Source organism: Centruroides sculpturatus, unplaced genomic scaffold, assembly GCF_000671375.1.
Source record: "Centruroides sculpturatus isolate CEXI.00-Female unplaced genomic scaffold, Cexi_2.0 scaffold86, whole genome shotgun sequence".
NCBI lineage: Eukaryota > Metazoa > Arthropoda > Arachnida > Scorpiones > Buthidae > Centruroides > Centruroides sculpturatus.
In genome coordinates, this window is record NW_019384475.1 from 161,203 (window position 1) to 182,983 (window position 21,781).

At 28.3% G+C, this 21,781-nt stretch overlaps 1 protein-coding gene across 1 annotated transcript in view; it reads right to left on the reverse strand.

The window, feature by feature from the left end:
* LOC111621294 (hemicentin-2-like) overlaps positions 1-21,781 on the reverse strand; it is a 261,961-nt gene that overhangs the window by 84,950 nt on the left and 155,230 nt on the right. The window contains exons 3-4 of the mRNA XM_023363380.1: positions 16,738-16,848; positions 7,291-7,494 (exon numbers count right to left, since the gene is read on the reverse strand). Of these exons, the coding sequence (XP_023219148.1) occupies positions 7,291-7,494; positions 16,738-16,848 (315 nt within the window). The remainder of the gene's footprint in view (positions 1-7,290; positions 7,495-16,737; positions 16,849-21,781) is intronic.

A 21,781-nucleotide genomic window follows, 5' to 3' on the forward strand; every position in this document is an offset into this window, starting at 1 on the left:
TGTTTATTTTGCAAATTTGTCCATTTTTAGAACTAAATAAGTACTTTACTTATTTAGTTCTAAACTTGTTTGCATGAGTTCAGTGTTATTTTTTTTTTCAAATAAATCTACAATCCAATTTTGCTATTTGAGCAGGGATTCTTTTTTGTGCACATATAGTTCACATAAGAAATATCACTCTGTCATCCAATTACAGATAAGCATGCAAAATTCAAATGTTTTAAATTTGAATCATCTAACTTGCATTATTTTAAACAATACTGATTTTTTAAAATTTATTTAAAAATTAATAATTTATTAATTTTATTTTTACGTAATAGAAAACATATATAAAATTTACGTAATAGTAAAATACGACATTGTAATCTACAATTTTTAAATTTAATTATTACGTAATAAGGAGTATGCTTGAAATTTACACAGTAGCATTTTATGACGCAATATTAATTATAATAGTTACGTAATAATACAATGAAAAATTGGAGCATTTCATTATTACGCAATAAACAGAAATTTACACGTGACTATGCTTTTATGACGTAATAGCGTTGTTATTATACTGTTACGTAATAATAAAATAAAACCGTAAATTACACTTTTTAAATTTAATTGTCACGTAATAAGGAATATGCGTGAGATTTATGCAGTTCCATTCTATGACGTAATAATAAATAAAATTATTACGTAATAATACATTTTAAAATTACAAATATTTCATTATTATGTAATGAAAAATATAAATGAAATTTACGTAATTACACTTTTATGACCTGATAATGAAATTTAAAAATCGTAATTTTTAATTCGTAAACTTTATTTGTTACGTAATAAAGAATGTACGTAAAATTTACGTAACTATACTTTCATGACGTGATATTAAATATATTTGTTACGTAATAAAAAAATTTTAAAATTATAATTTAGCAATTTTTCCGTTTTTTTTTTTAATTATAAATTTCGAAAAAGGTCAATTTTTGAAAGCTAAAAATTTACACTTTTCAATGATTTATTTACGAAAATTAATTTTTTAAATAAGTTAATAATTAACTTTATATTTAATAATTATAAATATATAATTAAACTTATAACCTGATAATTAACAATTGTTTCCATTATGATTAAACCAATTTATTTTTCCTCGTCCTACAAAAACTGCAATTATGATTTTTGGCCTAAGATAATTGAGATTAATAACCAAATTAACTTTAGAATTAAATTAAATATATTCATTTTCTTTAATTTATCAAAGAATTTCACGAAGAAAATGTGCTGAGGATGACAATATATATATATATATATTTAGTTTTAAAGAAAAGGTTTTGTAGTTTCGGATCTGTTTGTACACCAACCAGATCTTGTAGGAATCATAAACTAGTTTAGTTCGATGCCTGAGGCAAAGTCACGTGGATACAGGGAAAAAGGGGGTAGGAAATACTAAAGGAATCGATCGAAACTTTGAATTCTGACCCTTTCCCTCAGGACTGCAAAACACTATTGCAGCATAATAGATTGTGCAAGATTCCAATACTTTGACATGTAATTTAGACATCTCTCTAACAATGCCAACGATCAACGTTGACTACAAAATAGGGGAATTATTAAATAAAAGATAATAATACATTTTAAAAAACGAGAATAAATCGGTATTTTCCAATAGAAGAAACAAAAATATAACTTTTTTTTTGGAAGAAACATCCGGGATAACCGGGAGCAACACAGAGTTATCTTCTGGAATCCCTGGTGGATAATTGAGAATTTTTCGTATCAAAGAGCGATTTTTAGACAGTTAGGTTGTAAATTTGATCTAGATTATGGGGAAAAAAGTGACTTTTAAACGTTCTGTAGCCGATTCATTTTTGTTCAGCTCCCAGTAATGAATGAGGCAAATATGTCATCCATCTTGAATAAAAGAATTTTCTTGACGTTGATTAAACGCTATCCTTTTAATTATCCAAGTCTGATATAGCACGTATATTAACAAATCGATAGTCGCTAGCATCACGATATGTATAATTGTCTAGTGTCATTTACCGAATCGTAAATCATTACCTAATCTCAGCTGGTCGGTCGACAATGAAGCATTGACATACATTTGTCACGGTGTAGCAAGTTGCTAGAAACACCTGGCCTAGTGTCTAATGATTGGGAACGGCGTAGATTGACGTAACCAAGGTAAAAGGGGAAAAATTATACGTGTTTGACATTCTAATGTAAAGACAAATGATCATCATCAACCCTTGATAAATAGACATTGCTAGTTTTTCTTGGGTTATGGCAATTATCATCCGAATTTTTGATTAATTTTTAACAAAAGAATGCTGAATTTTTGATTAATTATCTTTGCAATACGTCTTGTCAATTTGCTCCAAGTGATATTTTTGATCGTATCAGTTACGTGTAAAAATTACTTCTTCATCTTCTGGTGATACTCTTAACATTTCTTCATATGAAAGTAAGCCTTATATATCGTTTCATAATTTTTTCCTACTGATTAATAATGTATAAAGCATATTTTAAGCCCTCTTGCGACCCTCTATCTTAAGAATATCTAACAATATATTTCATGTTATTACAATTTGCTGTGATAGGAATTATTATTAGATTATACGTCACAATCGTAATTATATATATATATATCTACATACAACTGTTATAAAACCATACATTAATTAAATCTCAGCAGAAAAATTACTTAACATTTAAATCATTTTCTTCTAATTAAATTATTTATTAAACTTTTTTAATAACTAAACACGGAATAAAAAACTATTTTAATTAAATTCATGTAAAAATTTATTATATTTTTTCACGAAAAACTGTTATTATATATATTATTACGTCAATATAATTAAAAAATTATGTAACAATTAAAATTAATTTGTATTGTTACGTAATAATGAAATGTTATGTACTGTTGAAACACAATGTCAATTTATTGATGTATAAAACTATTGCTATGACGTCATTTTGTTCAAATGTATTAAAATCGATTGTTGCGTAATGAGTATTATTATGACGTCATACATAAATGCCTAAATTTTTTGCATTGTTGCGTAAAAATAAAATGCTTCTATTCTATTGTTACGTAAACAATGTAATCTCTGTTATTATTATAGAGCTCAAAAAATTAATTATGATGTCATATTATAGAATTACAGCGTAACAATATGAATATTTTCGTATGGTGGCGTAACAATACAATGTTGTTCATTGTTGAAAAACATTTTTAAAATATTTTTAGTTAATAAATAATATTATGACGTCATATTTTAATAAACTATAAATGTAACTAATAAACTATAAATATAACTTATAAAATATAAATGTTTTAGAATTGTTTCATAATAATATAATAATGTAACGCGCAATTATTACGTAAGAATATTGCGCGTTAAAGAATTTTAAAAATTTTGAATTGTTACGTAACAATATTTAACACATTTGCGATGTTATTAAAACTTATTATTACGCAACAATGCAAAAAAATGCCTTATGTAATAGAACTATTTTCGTTTAACGTAATAATAAAAGAGTTATCATATTTTTTCAGCGTTAATGATCAAAAATTATAAAATTTTATTAATTTTATCATTTTAGAAATAATAAAAAATATTTTAAGACACTAAATTATAAAAAAATATTACAAATAACATTTCTGTTTACAATCTATGAATTATTAAAATAATAATAATAAATATTCACAGAAAATACATTTAGAAATGAAAGTAAATTCAGTAGAAGAATGCTGAAAATCATAACATAGAAGGAAAAAGAAAAACAATCAAAGCTTCATCTCTTATAAAATTGCAATTTAAACTGAAAGCATCGAAACAACAATAATAATAATAATACAAACAAAACTCCTGTTTTACTTTAACAAAGCCATGGCCTCCATTCTTCTCAATATTATTTTCTCGTGCCTATTTTTTTCAATGAAGAACGAACGAATAGGTAAATTTCCCTATAGCAAAGTCTGTAACCTCTTCTGTCATAAAATATACTATCCAAACCAAGTAGTTGTAAAGTTAAAAAAATAAAAATGGAAGAAGAAGAAGAAGAACCGAACGTACTTTGTCAGATTGCTGAAGTGATAAATGGTAATGGCTACCCGCTTTTCTAACTGTAAACTGCTACACTTTTTCAACCCCCCTATCCGCAATAGATAACTTAGAAACGTATAGGATCTTTGAACGTCCGATTTTTGTACGATGGATGGGATAGTTGCATCTAAGAAAAGACTCAGCTCCTACGAAAATTCAGCTTCCTGTAGGGAAAAATAAGTAGAATTGTGTGAATGTGGTAATGTAAGTTCATTTAGTTTGGCAATATTTTCTTAAGAATATCCCTTCTTCTATTTTTTATTATTTTTTTTTATTTTTTTACTTGCATTATTATCGTCTTGTCTGAAGTATTAAGGATTCCATAAATCATCTTAGATGAATTTTTTTTATTTAATATCTTCATAAATCACACCAACAATATTTTATTTAAATGTGGATAAAATGTAACATTTCACTATGATTTATTGCTGGAGGGATATATAAGTTGCTCGGGTTAAATTTATTTAATAAAATTCTTTCTGTGGAGTGTCTTACTCGAATCAATTAAAGGAACAATGAGTGCATGGTCAAAATTAATTTTTTTTCCATCCCTCCCCTTCTAATCTGTGTTTATGATGTACAGATTTATGTTTTCTTAAATTGTTTCTGTCTTGTTTCACGTATTATTTTTATTTTAGCGACTTTATTTCTATCATTTTATCTATATTAATGTCTAATTATACTTAAGTTTGCCCCTAGTTTTGCTTTAGATTCATCGTCATCAGTGTATTCAATTTTGTATGATGCTCTGCAGCTACGTATTCATCCCTATTTTGCTTTATTTTACTTGATAATTTACTTGAATTTAAATTTTTCTTCACTTCTACTTACATTTATCTACGCTTAAGATCAAATTGTAGCCATAAATCTATATTCTCTTATATTTTGCATCACTTCTTAAATAATTCATACTTTTTAAGCTGCGAATGTCTATGTATTTAACTATTTTTAATTATTATATACATTACTTAAGTTATATTTACGTAAACTTATGTTTAGCCTTACAAAACCTCCTTTAATTTTAGAATTAAATATGTTTTCGTAGACAAGTATCTCTAGCTGTAGCTATATCCAAAACTTTAACCCAAATCCTTCTTTAGCTGTTGAATTTAGTTATACATTTTTAATTCTATATTTTGTTCCACCTCATCCTCTTCAGAAGTGCTTACGAAATGAATCAACAAAGCAAAATAATTTCTAATTTCTCTGGTAATTAATGAAGATTCTCATCTACATACGGGTGCATTTATGAACGCGTGCATACACATAAAGCTTAGTCTTATTGCATGCATTCTTCTGAAGAATTGATTAAACTTTAAATTTAAGAATAGGAAAAAAATCCTTTTTTTGTACTTTTTTTGTACTGTTTTTGTTATAAAAAACACGAAATTATTTAATTTTTTGTGGAGTGAACATGCCCAGTCATAGAATAGATCGAGATCAGCATCAAAGATGTCCAAAACAGGTGGTAGATGAGGTTGAAAACTCACCCAGAGGGTTAAAATCGTTGGTAGTATTCAGATTCTCTGCATTCATCTCCACCTCTTATATGTAAGATGGCCCGTTTTTTGCTAATGGCCGGAGGAGGAACGATACAAAAAACCACCCTGACTAATCACTAAAACTAAATCACCGTCCTCTACAAAAAACAGACTAAATTAACTGTCTGTCTTTGACATTAGTCTTTGGAAGATCATCAATTATGGACAAGATTCTGTTATAGTTCAACGTTCTCCCCCCTCTTTAAAGAATGCTGTAATTGAACTTGTAGATATTGTGGGGTGAAAATTAAGTAAATTTCAAAGTTTTTATTAACGTTATTTTTAAAAGAAATAATGAAATGCGAAGCAAATTAACAAATTTAATCTTTCAATTCGATTAATTTGTACTTTTTTTCTTTTTCCCTCCCTCCCTTCTTCTTTTTTGAAAATATATTTATATGTATATAAAGAACTTGCAGAAGGGGGAGGGAAATGCTAAGAGAGTTGTTAAAAACTGTAATTTGCACGGTCATAAATTAATCATCTTTTTATAATTAATGCGATTCTTTAAATCAACCGTAAAGTTTTAACTTAATAAAGAGGAAAAAGTGTGAAGTAAATTATGGTTTGGAAGTAAAATTATGTTAAATATTTTAATATGTTTCTTTTGTTTTTTCTTTTTTGTATGTAGTATGAGTGATTTTTATTGAAAAAGTGAAACGTCAACGATGCGATGCGTAAATCCACCCGTGAAAGATGATGCGGATGCATTCTGATAGAGATGATGATGTTCTTAAATGCACGTGCCCAGCTTTAAAATGGTTTTGTGTGTATGCTATGAAATATATTTTAATTTTGGTAAAGAAACACAATGCGATTTAAATTTGTTTAACTTCAACATTTCAATAATGAATGGCTTATAAATCTGTAAAACTAGATGATGGTATTCCTAAATGCGTGCTTAGATAATGCTGCTGCTAAATGCATGTGCATAGATGATATGAATCCGTGCGTAATAAGTAAATGATGTACTGGCATGTGTGAATAAGAAGCTGTTAATGATAATGTGTATGGATGATGCGTGCATGGAAGCGTTTGCGTGGATGATGCCTTGCACGAGTGCGTGTAGAAGACATTGTGAATGAATCTTTGAGTGTAATGCGAGTGCATGTACGGATAATGCTTTACATAAATGATTATGTGCTGATCTATGTTGTGAATAATGCAGTTCACGATCGACTTTATAGATGATTACCCACAGAAACTAAGTTTAATTAATTAAAAATTAATACTTCCATACACAAAACTTTTTGTAGACTATAATATAACTAAAAGTAAATTTTTGTATACGTATTAACATTTTTTATCGATTGCACTTATATAAACAAATAATTATTGTAAAAAATATTCAACAGGTAAGTAGTTCTTACAGATAAATGACTCTTCTACTTGAATGATCCATATCTGTGCATGCTTGCTGTACAGATATGGATCATTCCACCCGCTCATCACAAAAGTTAACACACTTATATGCAGAAATAATAACTTTTTATGCAAGATTCAACTTTAAAATTAATTACAAATAAGCGAAGTAAGGTTTTATCACTTCTTTAGTATCTTACACACCATAAAACTGAAGCACCAACTAAACAAATACATATATTTATACATAATATTCTCGTTTTTAAAATTAAGAAAGACTTACTTACAGTTCATTTCCAGAGTTATAGAAGATGAAGTTGGGACGGATATGTTATTATTCGATGCTTGACATATATACACAGCCATCAAGTCCAATCTCTTAAGGACAGCAATCTCCAATTCATTTCTTACAGTATTGGGTGATGTTACCTCATGAGTATCATCTAGTAAGATGGTGCTCTTCCACCAAGTAAGGCTAGGCAATGGTTTACCTGTAAAGACAAACGGGACATTGTCACAGGAACGACATTGTGAACTTTAACTATACCTTGGGGCATGTTAGATTTCTATTTTGTTTACCTGATGAATAAAATATAATACCGCTTGTGTCTTCAGTAATGACCTCTCTAAGTGATTTAAACTATTAACATACAAGGCAAACCTAATCGAAACTGTCTAACTTTATTCCCTAAACTGAATAATGGTGTTTAATTTTGTAAGGATCCTTAAAGAAGAATTAAACAAAGCATCATTTTACTTCCCGGTTTGTTATACGTGACACGGGGAAAGTATGGCGATCGGTTAAAAAATGACTCCACTCCCCAGATTTTTACATTTTTTGAACTTGGAGGACCTTGAAACGTTCAGAAATTTTAAAAAATGGAATTTTTATCTGTGCTTATTTGAGGGAATCACGATATTGTTCACCCAATTTAAAGCTGATTAACTCCTGCGACTTTTGTCGAAAATTTCTGAAATTTTGCATGGAGGATGATGTATTAGAAGGGTTTATGCTACCAAATTTCCGTTGGTATAGGTCAAGAGAATGGAGAGATAGAGGGGTCACGTTTCACATCTCGAGTGAGGTCGAATTTAATGAAGACTTTACTTGTTATTAGTATTTACAACTTTTGTTTCTTTTATAAAACACATCTCTACCCTCAAAATTAAGTTATTTTGCATTTTACACAACTCGTTACTAAATCTTTCTCATTGTAAATTCGTTTTTTAAAAAAGCTGAAAAAATATATTATAATCTTGTTTTTCTCGGTAGTAGAACATACTTAATCTTAAAGGCTATCAGGCTGATCTTTTACTTACACAGAATCCAACTAACAAACTAAGTAATCACGAGACACGCTGTAAATTGGTGGATTCAAGTCTCTCCACCCGCACCTTGAGTAATCTCTTGAGATCCCTATTGCAATCACAACAATTAGTTAATTGAGTGCTGAGAAGATTGAAGAAGGATCTATAACTCTTATACTTCTCTTCAACAATAGGGGTTGGGTGCTAACAGTAGAATGCTTTTTATAGATTTGTTGTTCATCATTGTATCGAATGTCGAAAAAAAGTTTTCAGCTGTAAAATTGTGTTAGCGCCCAATACTTTGATATAAATTAATTTATTGTCTTCTATATTTAAATATATTTATTTCTTCATCAAATTTTGATATAAAGGATCATAATTTTTTGAAGAAACTCGTGAAATTTGCCATAGAAAACTAACTCCAACTCTCCACTCCATTCTACTCTTACTTTAAAGAAGTAAACTAGCATCAGTTTTTTAAGAAATTAGAAAATTTGCTTTTAATAGTGTAATATTTGCCAAAATTTATTAAGAATTAACTTAATTTTTAAAAATACATAAGTGATTGTCTTCTCTAGAATCATGTGCAAAACTAATTAATTAAAACATAAAATTTACGTGATTTTAACTATAAAAATGTACAATAATAAATAACATAGATTATATTTTAATTTTTGCATAAATTTACTTATAAATTTTTAAAATATTTTTTAAAACTCACACGAAATATGTCGAAGAACAAAAATTATTTTTAAGCAACAAAACTTTTTCGGATCCACTACAAAAATAAGTAAATTCTATGTAAATTAAGTATAAATAATACATAATTATTAGGTTTATTTACAAAATAATACAAATTAAAAATTAATTTCAATGAAAACAACTGATGAAGATTTATTCATCAATCAGTAGACCGCGATCTCTTAGACTATTTCAAATCCTGTGCTATGTGCGATGTTAAATCCGGAGGTTGGAAAGCTGATGTATTGAATCGACTGTATCCGTTAACATAAAAGAAATAAATAAATCTAATGGGATATTAATTATTATTATATTAAAATAAACATAACTGATGTACAAATAATCGATTCTATGACAAGAATAAATTGCTAGAAACATTTTTTAGAGCTATACAAACAAGTTGTAACCAAGCAAAACACATGTAGCTATATGTTACAAGTTTGTTATTTTGTTTCTCTTTGCTACAAGTTGTGTTTTTCAGTAGCAACAAAATAATATCCTGGGGTTGTTTTTAGATTGTAAAACTCTAAATGCATACATTTATCGATTAACTAGCCAAATATATAATAGGTAATTTAATCACCCTTAAACTACTTTAAATAAAATTAACTCTTTTAATAGATGTTTAAAATAGTTTACATTGTATAATGACATTAAACATCATTAAATAACGTCTCTTTAAACAACATTAAACTACTTTAATTTACATTAAATTACACCGAACAACATTAAACAACGTTCAAGTACTTTAAAACAATGAAGAGTATTAAATTATTTTAATCATTAATTTAACCATTATAAACAATTTTAAACAATACCGAACACCATTAAATTATTTTAAAACAATATTAAACAACGTAAACGACTTTAAACAACAATTTTAAATTAATCTAAATAACATCATTAACCGACAGAAACGACTTTAAATAGCATTAAACAACGTTAAAACGTATAGTAAACACGCAGAAACCCGACTCGACTTGATTCAACATCAACAGAACATTGAGAGCATTGTAAACAACATTAAGCACTTTAATCAACATTAACAAACTGTAAACAACATTCGACAGTTGTTTAAACAAAAGGTGTAAATTATTTTAATCATGAAACGAGATTAAGTAGAAACAGGTTTAAATTTCTAATCAAGAAAACAAGCAAAAATTATTGTGACATCATCACAATGCCGGACTGCAATTCTCAATCATATTTTAAATTTATTTAATTTATTTTACACGCTCTCGATCTCAAATTAGTAGTATTTCCCCCTGTACATCATACTTTTCCTGACAACAACGGAGTAGTGCCGGTAGTCAGAGGAAAATATTTGAATTAAAATCACGTGGATTCTGGTCTATATCGGACGTTAATATATAGTTAGTTGAGGCCTCCTACTCCTACGCTTTCCATATCTGTTTTCGACTTCCATCTATCTGACTCCATCCTCGAGATTAAGAAAGGACAGACAAACCAAGGATGGTGAGAAATTTATAGATCTATAATATTTTTAAATTGTAGCCCAATAAGGTAAAGAATATCAACTTGTATATTTACAAACTGAGAACAAATGAGAGGGCATGCGATAATTTACTGTACCAGGAAGCAATATCGAGTGATAATCAGCAAGTGATGCAGAATCGAATTATAATAAATGACACGAAATCCCTGGCGATTTAACACTGCATAATGTGTTTGTGATTGGAGAACATGAACGTTGCTTTACACGAAATTCGCTGGAGGATGCAAGACGGATAATGAAGATGATTTTTCATGCATCATTGAATTATCTCTCGGGTATATTCAATGAATATTATAAGAATGATTAGCGTTTTAATGAATGTAGCTATTTATCTTTTGAATAATGTTCGAAGTCATTTATCTATGGTAATTTTCGACGTGACGTACTTCACATTTTACGTAACAATAAGGATAGATTACGCGTAACTTTTGACGTCACCTTTTATGTGTTTTGTAAGTGAACCCAATTGTGATTATCTCATGTAAAATTTGATGTTACGTGAATTTTTTTAAAGCTATCGGAGCATAAGTATGATCCATTCGAGGTAAGTTGGTGTAGTTTCTCGCAGAAAATAGATTTTTCTATGACGTAATTAGCATAATCTGTTGCTGTTCTAGAGCATAGGCGTGAAGAATTTAATTACTACAAAATAAATTTGAGAAATTCTTCTCTTGTTATTTTAAATGCAAGTAATTAATTTTATAAACTCGAGCATAAAAACATCGTTGATATATTTTTTATATCTGTGTACATAAAAGTTAAAATATGTATGTATGTATGCATATTTGTTAGGCAAAGACTTCGACGTATTCGCGCCAAGTTTGTCACGAATATTCTTTGTCACCCTAGAAAAATATTGTGGGAGTTTCCATCCCTAAAGTCTACCCCGCTCAATATTAACTAGAGCAATTTACTGTGTTTTGCAGTTTCATAATTGTAACTATAGTTCAATAAATGTACATTTCAGTTAATCCAAGTGTACATGCACGTGAGCAATAGCTGAAAATAAGCGTAAACAGCAATCTATGATAGCTACGAACGTGATAAGTGTGAGCATATTTGCTCACAATTAAGAATTTAAACCAGAAATTACCACACATCAAGCAATAAATAAATAATCACGAGACAGCAACAGCGTCAGATTATTCACTCAAATTTTCTCATATTAAGGTTGATAATAGACGAAAATCAGACGTAATTAAAAAATAATAGTGAATTTAAATAATAAATAAGTGAGTTGGGTCGATAATTAAGAAGAAAACAATGAGTTAAGCTATGCATAAGGGAGATGAAAGAGCAAGAGCAAAAGGAGGAAGGAGGAGGAGGAAAATAAGGAAGAAAAAAAGTATCTTTCAACTAATTCTTATTCTGATGTGCAATGGAAGAAAGACACGCTCCATTTTATTTCATTGATTTTATCATTAGTGCGAAAACAGCATTACGTGATTTTCTTCAAACATGAATAAACATGATACTTCTATAGTTACTACCTTACAAAGCTTAGAGCAAATTAAGGATTTCATCGAACAATTAATGACTATTTCCTCTTACATAAAATGCAATTTTTTTCCATGAAATTTTTTTGCATTTTTTAAATATTTTTTCCGGGTAAATGAATTGTGTTATAGGTTATATAACCTCATAAGATATTCACAGTACGTTTTTTGCGTATAAATTTTTGCTTATTTCTTTTTTTTATCGAGGAAGGATGATACAACGCATGCATAAATAAGTAAATGCTATCGACTTAAATGGGTTTTTATCAACTATTTTATTTATTATCCCACTAAAAAAACTATAGAGACGATTAATTTATGGATATTAAATTTTAAGAATGAGGTTAATAAAAAATAATTCTGTAAAATTATTTGAATTTTTATCATTTTTTTTACTCTCCATCCTCCTCCTCCTCCTCCTCTTCCTACTACTAGAATCTGTATTCGAGTTAATGTAGAAAGTACCAAAATTTATTTAATTTTTTGGGGATTTTTTCTTGAATTTTATGCTGGATTTAAATGAAAAATTCTTAATTATAGTCCAGTAGATATTTCTAAGCTGGGAAATTGTGTATTTTGTTGTAATTCTTGGTTATTTATGGCTTTAGTTTATTCAATTTTATCTTTAAAAAAGGCGATTTAATCGAGTGGAGAGATAAAGGAATTTTTTTAGTGTATAACTCTACCGAATGTAACAGGATTACCATTTAAATTATGGTTAAATAATGAAGAGTCGATTATAGCTTAAATTGTGTATTTTAGATAGTTTATGTGGTTACGCGTGACTCTCAGCTTCCAAGTAATGTAGGATTAAGAAGAAATATAAAGCTGTTATTCTTTCTTACGAAGTGTTACAATGGCCTTTTTTGTTGTTTTTATAAAGAAATAAAATGAAAGAATTGAATTCTTGATCGTGTAGATGTTAATAATGTATCCATACTTAATATGATGCTGCAGGATGCGGATGCTGTATCCAATGATGCGGAGTTTGAAAAAATGGAATAAACTATTTATTCTAACTTAATTTAAGAGGTAGATTTTATATAAATATCTCGTGATATAAGCTACGATGCATGTCTAAGTGTATGTATATATATAAGGGTAAAAGATGCTAGGGATACAAAGAAGGAAGCTAAACGAGAGTAAAGTGAAGATTATTTCTGTATATTTCAGGATAATTATATTGTACATCCTGATGAGGATACTCATTCTATGACTATAATATTATATTTAAGCATTTATAACTAAAAAAGTAGGAAAAATAGTATAAATAATGATGCAGATGCCGTAGAAACAACATTTAGGATGATGCATATGTTGTGATGTTATCGTATGTGATGATGCAAATATGGAAGTGATAATGTAAAGAATTATAACAGATTTGATAATAATATAATGGTGATACAGCAGTATAATTAACATATTAACATATATATATATATATATATCTTCAGTAATTGGGTGTTAAAGCTAATACTAAATAATTTGCATCATAATAATAGTGTGGCATTCTATATAAGAATTCATGTAAATTATATATTATCTGAAATTATGTAAATCTTATAGTAGTGGAATGGAATAAGTAGATTAAAATGGAAGAGAATGCGTGAGGAATTGGACTAACTTTTGTGAAGAATAGTTTATTCTGGAAAATAGTGTAATTGGAATAAAAGTATAAGGAATACTTGACGTGGTATTAAAGTAGAAAAAATGCTGTGAGGAGTAAAATAAGTAAAGTTTAAATTGGATAAACATGATAAAGAATAGAATTAGCAGAGTTAAAATTGGATAAACACTACAAGGAATAGTATAAGTAGAATTAAATAAGAAGAGACTATGCGAGGAATAGCATAAACTGAATTAATATTAGGTAAACATTATGAAGAATAGCATAAACAGATTTAATATTGGTTAAGTTTATAAGGAATGACAAATGAAGAATAATAAATGCAATAGTCTTTTAATGGGAATAGTATAAGAAGATTTAAAATAAAATGAAAACTATGGCGAATAGCACAAGTAAAATAAAAATATATAAGAACAGAAGAAAGAATTGCATAAATACAATTATAAAAAATATTATAAAAGTTCATAATTTCGAATGGCATATTTTTATTTTATTTCTTTACACTGTTTACTATAAAATATACTAGAAAATAAAATACCTGGAAATGTTGTAGAAAATAATAAAATCAAACAATATTTACAATCGAATTTTCTCAAATTTACATCATTTTTCTAGTATTAAAATTCAGCACTACTTTCACCACGAGGCACTACTTGTTACTGCTGAATAATATCGATTTGCATTTAATTAATTATTCGTGAAAACTCATTATCTCTAGTAAAACATCAGGAAAATGAAAAGCGGAAAAAATACAAACTGATTTTATTGAGAGATTCCAGGAAAAATATTTTTTAAAATGAATCTTCTGTATCTTTTAAGCACTCTTTAACTTCTGAATAATTTCTCTCCTTAGGGAATACTTGCTCGACTAACAACGTGTTCGTGGTTATATATATATACAAAATTACTTATTCTCCTTTAGGGTAGCTGCAGTATCATTTTATATAATTAGCTAAGTAACAAATTATGAGTTTAAAGTATATAGATCTATAATAATTAAAATATACGAAAATAAGTTTTATAAATAGAATGTTCGATTTTGTGAAAGAAAAACACGCATTGCTCTAAGCTGAACTTGCAATTTTTATTCGCGAGCGTACTTGCTGCACACGAAAACAATACAGCATTAACTAACTTTTGTGCCACCTTGTGTATAATCGTAAGTATACTCTGCTGTGACGTATATAGAAAATACAGAAATGCACGGTTAACTGACTTTTGTGTCAACTTGTGTATATGTATATATACGTAAGTATACATTGTACATTACACACAAGACATACATTCCCATTACACGCGAGACACACACACACAAGACAAATAGGTACAGTACACACACATTTACATTACATCTAAGAATTACATACTCATATTTATATTATACACAAGGCATTCTCATTTACATTACACGGAAAGCAAACAGACACAAGATAAACAGGTACATGCACCTACACAAGCACACATTATATACAAAGCACACTTACACATACACTTAAACATACACCTCTCAGGAACAAGATAGCCACCTTAAAGTCCATAAATTGCTCTTATTTAAGCACTTAATCACGTTCTTTAGTAATTTTGATACCGATGTTGAATTATGTCATTCAGTTCATAATCTACTTTAAAAAAAATAAGAAGAATATTTTAAGCATGGCATACAGATGCTTAATGATGCTTTTAAACAAATAACGAACAGAGCAGGTGCACCTGATTGATATTGCTTTGCAAAATTATTCCATCTACTCTTATCGTTTCATAGTAGTAGTAGTAACAGAGGTAGTTTAGTAGAGAAGGACACGAATAACTTTCCTAATTTCACTTTCACTCTTCTAAATTTATGCAACAACACATGAAAGATAATTTACTGCTAAATTGATGATGCTGCAAAATGCGATAAATTTCTAATTTAAGCTCTTTTATCCTTTCCTAAAAGGATACAAACAACCTGATTAATTATTTCTACTAAAGTAAATTAGAGAAATTCGTTCTTCCTCTTTATTATAACGGAAAATTTTCATAACCTCTCACTCATTATTATTATTATTATTATTATTATTGAGAAATTAAATTTCTCATCCTTATATTTAGGATATAAATATATTTAAAAGCGGATTACTGTATAAATTGTATTTGATATTGAAGTTAACTATCATTATAATTGTATAATTAACTAAAAGATGATAAGGTGTTTAATTCATAAATTGTTCTCATTTTTCTTTATTCGTTGGTGTATGAGCCGTTTTGTTAGGAAACACTACTTAATTGCCTTCTGTTAATTGATTTGGATAATAGCTTTCTCGTTATAGAATATTGTAAATTAGCCTTTTAAGGCTGCTAAGTATTAGTGATCAGCCTTAGTAAAAACTAGGAAGTAACCTTATTTAAGTTGGTAAGCCTGCTTACTAAAAAGTAACAAGCCTTACTTGTTAGTAAAGCTAATTATTAAGAAATATACTTACTTCTAGTAACCTTCCCAGTAAGTAGCCTTAATGACTCATATTAATAGTCATATATCTCCGATACCCTGATTTGATAACGTGTAAATATTAGCCTTGTTGTCAATATATAACAGCTTTCTTATTAATACAAAGGCTATTATGTTATGCTGGTATTAAGAGGGCCATATTCTTACATACATATAACTAGGTAGCTTCAGTATAAACATGTAAGTTAGTAGCCTTATTATTAGTAGGCATATGCATCAATCTTATCAGTTGTATGCGTAACCTTCTTGTAAACAGGCATAGGTAAAGGTTCCTTGCTAAGAATGAAACCTATTATTTTTTTCTTATTAATAAACAGACGTAATAACTTCTGTAACAAGCAGAAAAAATAATATTTATCTAAGTATACATTTTTATTCTCACACGTTATACTTTAGTACATTGAAAGGAAATAACATTAATTAAAGTAAGTTAAACCATGAAATCTTTGGACATTGTTTACCAAATTCTTCTTCTTCATTATCGATTAGTTACGCTCTAATCAGGTAAAAGAGGACCCCCCCATATAGAAAATTGTAGAAGTGGGTCCCTCTACTTACCGCCTTCGGATTCGCAGATGAGTAAGAGTCGATCCCCTTCATTGTAGGGACCTATCATGCCCTGGAGCACCTCGCCGTTGTGGTCTTTGATGATGGGAATTCCGGGAGGCACTGGAAAGACAGCAATGGAAAAGAAATAATTATAATCTTGAAGCATACACACACGAAACTCTGATCTGTTAAGGTGATAGAGGAGCCTCTAGCTAGTTTGTAAGAGCCGCTGTGTAATTTCACCTTTCAAAATTTCATCATTTTCTCGCGTCAGGATGTCTGTCATTGTTTCTTTAAAGAATTCCTTAACGTGTGAGGTTAAATGAGACTCATATATATAGATATTCTCCATTTTTTTCTTTGTGTTAAATCATTTCGGAGGTGCCAAATTCAATTAAGTTTAGATGGTGTTCACGGGGTGTAATGAATGATTATTATATTTGTATACGGGGTTTTTTTTCAGTTAGTAAATGTTGTATTTAGGGTGGGGGGCCTGTTTTTGGGTGTTTTAGGGGTCGACGTTTAATTTAGTACGGACGTTAAAGGGGTTCCAGGATGCGGTGTGACCTTGTCTGTTACTTGTGTTTTCGGGTGTTGGATAAGGGAAGGGATGTTTTTAAGTGGAAAATTACGGATTAATAATGTTAAATGGGGCAATTTATTATATAGGAAGTGGGTTAATTTTATTATTTTAATTTTTACATATGTTAAAAGTATTCGAAGATGTATTGTAATTGCTTAATAGTGTCATTTATATACACTTATAGATATTTTTTTGTGTCGTGTAAGGTAAAGATAGAAAATTAAAAATCTAGGCTTTTTTTCAGCAAAATTCGAGCAAGATTTCGAAAATTTAGTCAAAAATCTATACTTTCGATTGAAAACTTCGAACCAAATCTTTGTTTACTTAAATTACCACTTACAATAAGTGATTCTTTTTACCGAATTCAACCTGTGAGCAACTGAAATCAATACAGTTTCCTGTTTAAAGAAGGTAAATTATTAGTTTCTTACGTAGAAAATGATTAAATCAGAGCAAGAATTTGAAATATTTTAATTTATTTTACAGTGCATAAAGTATAAATTTGATAAACAAACAAAAATAGAATTATTCTGTAAGTGTAATTTATAAATCTCCTAAACTCAGTAGTGTGTTTTTGGTAAAATTCGGAGAATAAATCACCAAAAAATAAGATAAAAATGCTCGTTTTTAGTTATAAATCTCATTAAGTTGGCAGAAATATCGAGAACAGTAAGAGTTACATTTAAAAAATTTAAGCAAAATTGATGCTCAATATCCAAAATTTCAGTCAAAATTAATGCTTACTATCAGAAATTCTAAAAGCTGTTACACACATGATCTAAGCTGGTTTTTTTAAAACAGCAAAATTCTAGTAAATATTAAATAAAAATATGAAAAAACTTATTAAATAATGTACAAAACAAAGATAATTTCTGTATTTTTTTTTTTTACAGAAAACAAAGGAATAAGGCTACCAAAATTAAGACTTGATTGTTTTAAAATCTCTAGAGGAATGCTGTATTGATTGTACTTTAAGTATTTTAAGAGTAAAGATAAAGGAAAAAATATATTGGGGGAAAAGAACTGTGATAGAAGTAAATATTCCTTGAAAAATTGTAAAATAAAATAAAGAAAAATATATCTATATCTTCAATTGAACGTTAATCTTTATTTTTTTATTTTATTTTTTATTTCTTTGTAACAATCAATCAAACGTCTCTTGCGAATTTAACGCTTCAATTGATGTTTCCTGTGAGGACTTAAATTGTTTTTGGATAAATCTTGAATATATTTGTTACTATAGAACGTAATAAATGTATTTTTAAGGATAATAAATTGTTTAAATTGTTTTCGAAAATTAAAAATCAATATTTAATAATGTAAGGTATATGAAACGTCGTTGATTTTCAATAATATCGTAAGGGATGAAGGGGGAAAATCAAATTTTAAATTACATTTAAATGGCCTATTGGGACTTTTTCTGTCTCATAGATTTATTTTAACATACTTTTACTTTCCTGGCTGTTACGTAACACAGGGAAAGTATGGAGATCGGTCAAAAAACGACCCTCCCCATCTTCAAGAATTCTGCATTTTTGGACTCTAGGAAGCTTAAAATGTCTAGAAATGCAAAAAATGACGGTTTTTTGTATGTAGAGATTTTAAAAATCCCCACATAAAGAAAACCGCCCTTTTTTTCTGCATTAGTGTGTTTGTGTGTGGGAACACGAATTTTTTTTTCACTTATTTGAAGCTTAATAACTCCAGTGCCTTTTGTCGAAAATTTCTGAAATTTTGCATGGCATTTTCAGTATTAAGGATAAATGGTTTCTGAATTTTTTAGGGAAATCTGACCGTTAGTTCGGGAGATATGGCTCACCACATTAATATCTCTCTAACCAATCTGAAGACTTATAAAGTTAACAGCAATTATTAAGGTGAAAAATTTTGAACTCGAATTTTGATAATTTTGGAATTTTATTTTATATTAAATCATTAAATTTTTTATAAATTATTTAATGTATTGATTGTATTTAACATCGTTTAAGCATATAATTTAATTATTTTTATATCTTTATATTTTCCAAATTCATTATATATGCTTCCTACTCATTATATTTAACTTCAATAAATTAAAATTAAGGCTTAATTTAATTATATTTTAAAACTGATTAAATTCAATTTCATTATAATTGATTATGTTCAATAACTTAACTTAATTATGCTAAAAAAAACTTAACTTTATCAGTTATTACATTACCAACTGATTGTATTCAACTGTATCAAATTCTCAATTGATTATGCTCAATTCCATTCAATTTTCGACTGATTATGCTGAACTCCAGTAATTTCCCAACTGATCATGTCCAACTCCATTATGCTCTTTAATTACAATCTTAATTGATTAATACTCAATTCTATTAAACTGCTTATGCTGAACTACTTATCACGTTCACCTCCATTAACCTCAAACTGCTGAATGCTCAAATTTATCACATTCTCAATTGATTATATTAAACTCCATTATGCTAAAAACTTAATTAAATTTAACATCATTAAATTTCCAACACGTTGAACTAATTATAATCAAGTTAAAGCATAGCAAAATTATGCTTTAACTTGACGAAATGGTTGAAAATTTCATAATTCTTCGAATAAGACTTGAATTAGTTCGGTTAATAACAACCTCAATATATGCAGGGTGGCCCAAAAGTCAGTTAACCATTTAATTACTGTTTTTATACGTAATAAAACTGCTCAAAATGAGACTTTTATTAGTCGACGGCTTTATAAATTATGAAATTCCTCGTATAAAACGCGGTTAACTGACTTCCGGGACAACCCGCATATAACGTTTACTCATAAATTATATAAAGTTCGTATGAGGTAGAGTTAAATTTAACTTTAAAACGATCCTGGAAGCACAATTGAAGAAGAAATAATGAAAATTTGAAGGAAACCAAGAATAATGCTGCGATTGTAACTTGATAAAGAAGAAAAGTTAAAAAGGAAGAAGTAAAATTTCCTCTTTTTTATTCCGGAAATTAATGGATAGATAGGGGAGATTTAAAGAAAGTTTGAGTAATGCGAAAACATTAACAAATGGATAAAGGAGGGTACTTGACTATGACCCAAGCGATCACGAGATCAATAAGTCAAAGTGCTTAGGTTAGTTCTACAGCTTCACCTTTAGGCATATCAATTCCCATTTGGATTGATGAAAATCGACAGTGAAGAAGGAAAAATTCAGCATTGACCCACAGGAAATATATATATCTATTTAGTGGCAACGACTGACAATTGACGTGAAAGCAAGACGATGTTGAAAACAAAAAAACGTACGTTTTCATTTCTTCTTCTATTTTATCTCCAGCTTCAATTGTTTCTTCTACTTTCTAATAAAAAAATCAATTTTTTTGAATAAATATCAGATTTTTTTGAGAAAAAATTTCTTTTTTTTATCTTTTCTTCTTACTTGAGAGCGTTAAGATGAAGCCATTTTTCTCAAACTTGCTTGTAAGAAATTTGATTTTTCTTAGATTTTGTGCGATAAAGTTGACTTTTTTTAAGGTTTTTTTTCGAAGAAATCCTCAATTTTTTTAGAATTTAATTTGGTTAATTTACCATTAGAGCTTAAGGAGTTCCCATAGAGGGTTGGAGATGTGTGGAAAGTAGCTTTATAACGTAATAAAGAACACTTCAGAGCCTTTGGGAAAGAGCAACTTGAACTTTTTAGAGTAAATTTTTATAGTTTTATTAGAATAAATCTTTAAATCTTTAGAATATAATTGAATTAATCATCCATTAGAATTTTGGAATCTTTCTAGAGTTATTGGGAGGGAGCAGATAAAAAATTCCAGTTAAATTAAATAGTTTTTATTAGAATAAAATTTAATTATTTTGAATTTAAATTAGTTAACACGTTATAAATTGTACACGCATTTGCCATTAGAAAATAATAAAAATAATTATGGAACTATTGGGAAGGAGCAAACTAAATTTTAAAGTAAACTTTTCATTGTGTTTTAGATTTTAAATGGACTGAATCTACCGTTTGAGCTTAATAATGAAATGCTCATGGATAAATTAATAAAGAAGGTAGTGGAGCCATTGGGAAAGAGTAAAATAAGTTTTAAGGATTTATTATAATAAATTCATAATATTTTTTAGAATTTAAACAGGTTAATCTACCATTAAAACTTAATCACAGGATGTTGCAGGTATCTTTATAACTTAATAAAGAAGAATGTGGAGCCATTGGAAGGGAGCTAACTTAACATTTTGAAACAAGTTTTATAGTTTTATTAAAGTAAATATTCAATTTTTTAGAATTAAAGTAAGTTAAAAAGTTATGAATAGTCTAGATTAGAACTCAATAAAGATTAGAGTGCCATTGGGAGGGAGAAAATTAAAGTTTTTAATATATATTTTTAATATTAAAGCTATATGATTAATAAAATTACAAGTATTTTCTTATTTTATTCTTTAATTTTTTTATTAATAGAAAAAATATACAGAAAGTGGAAGGTG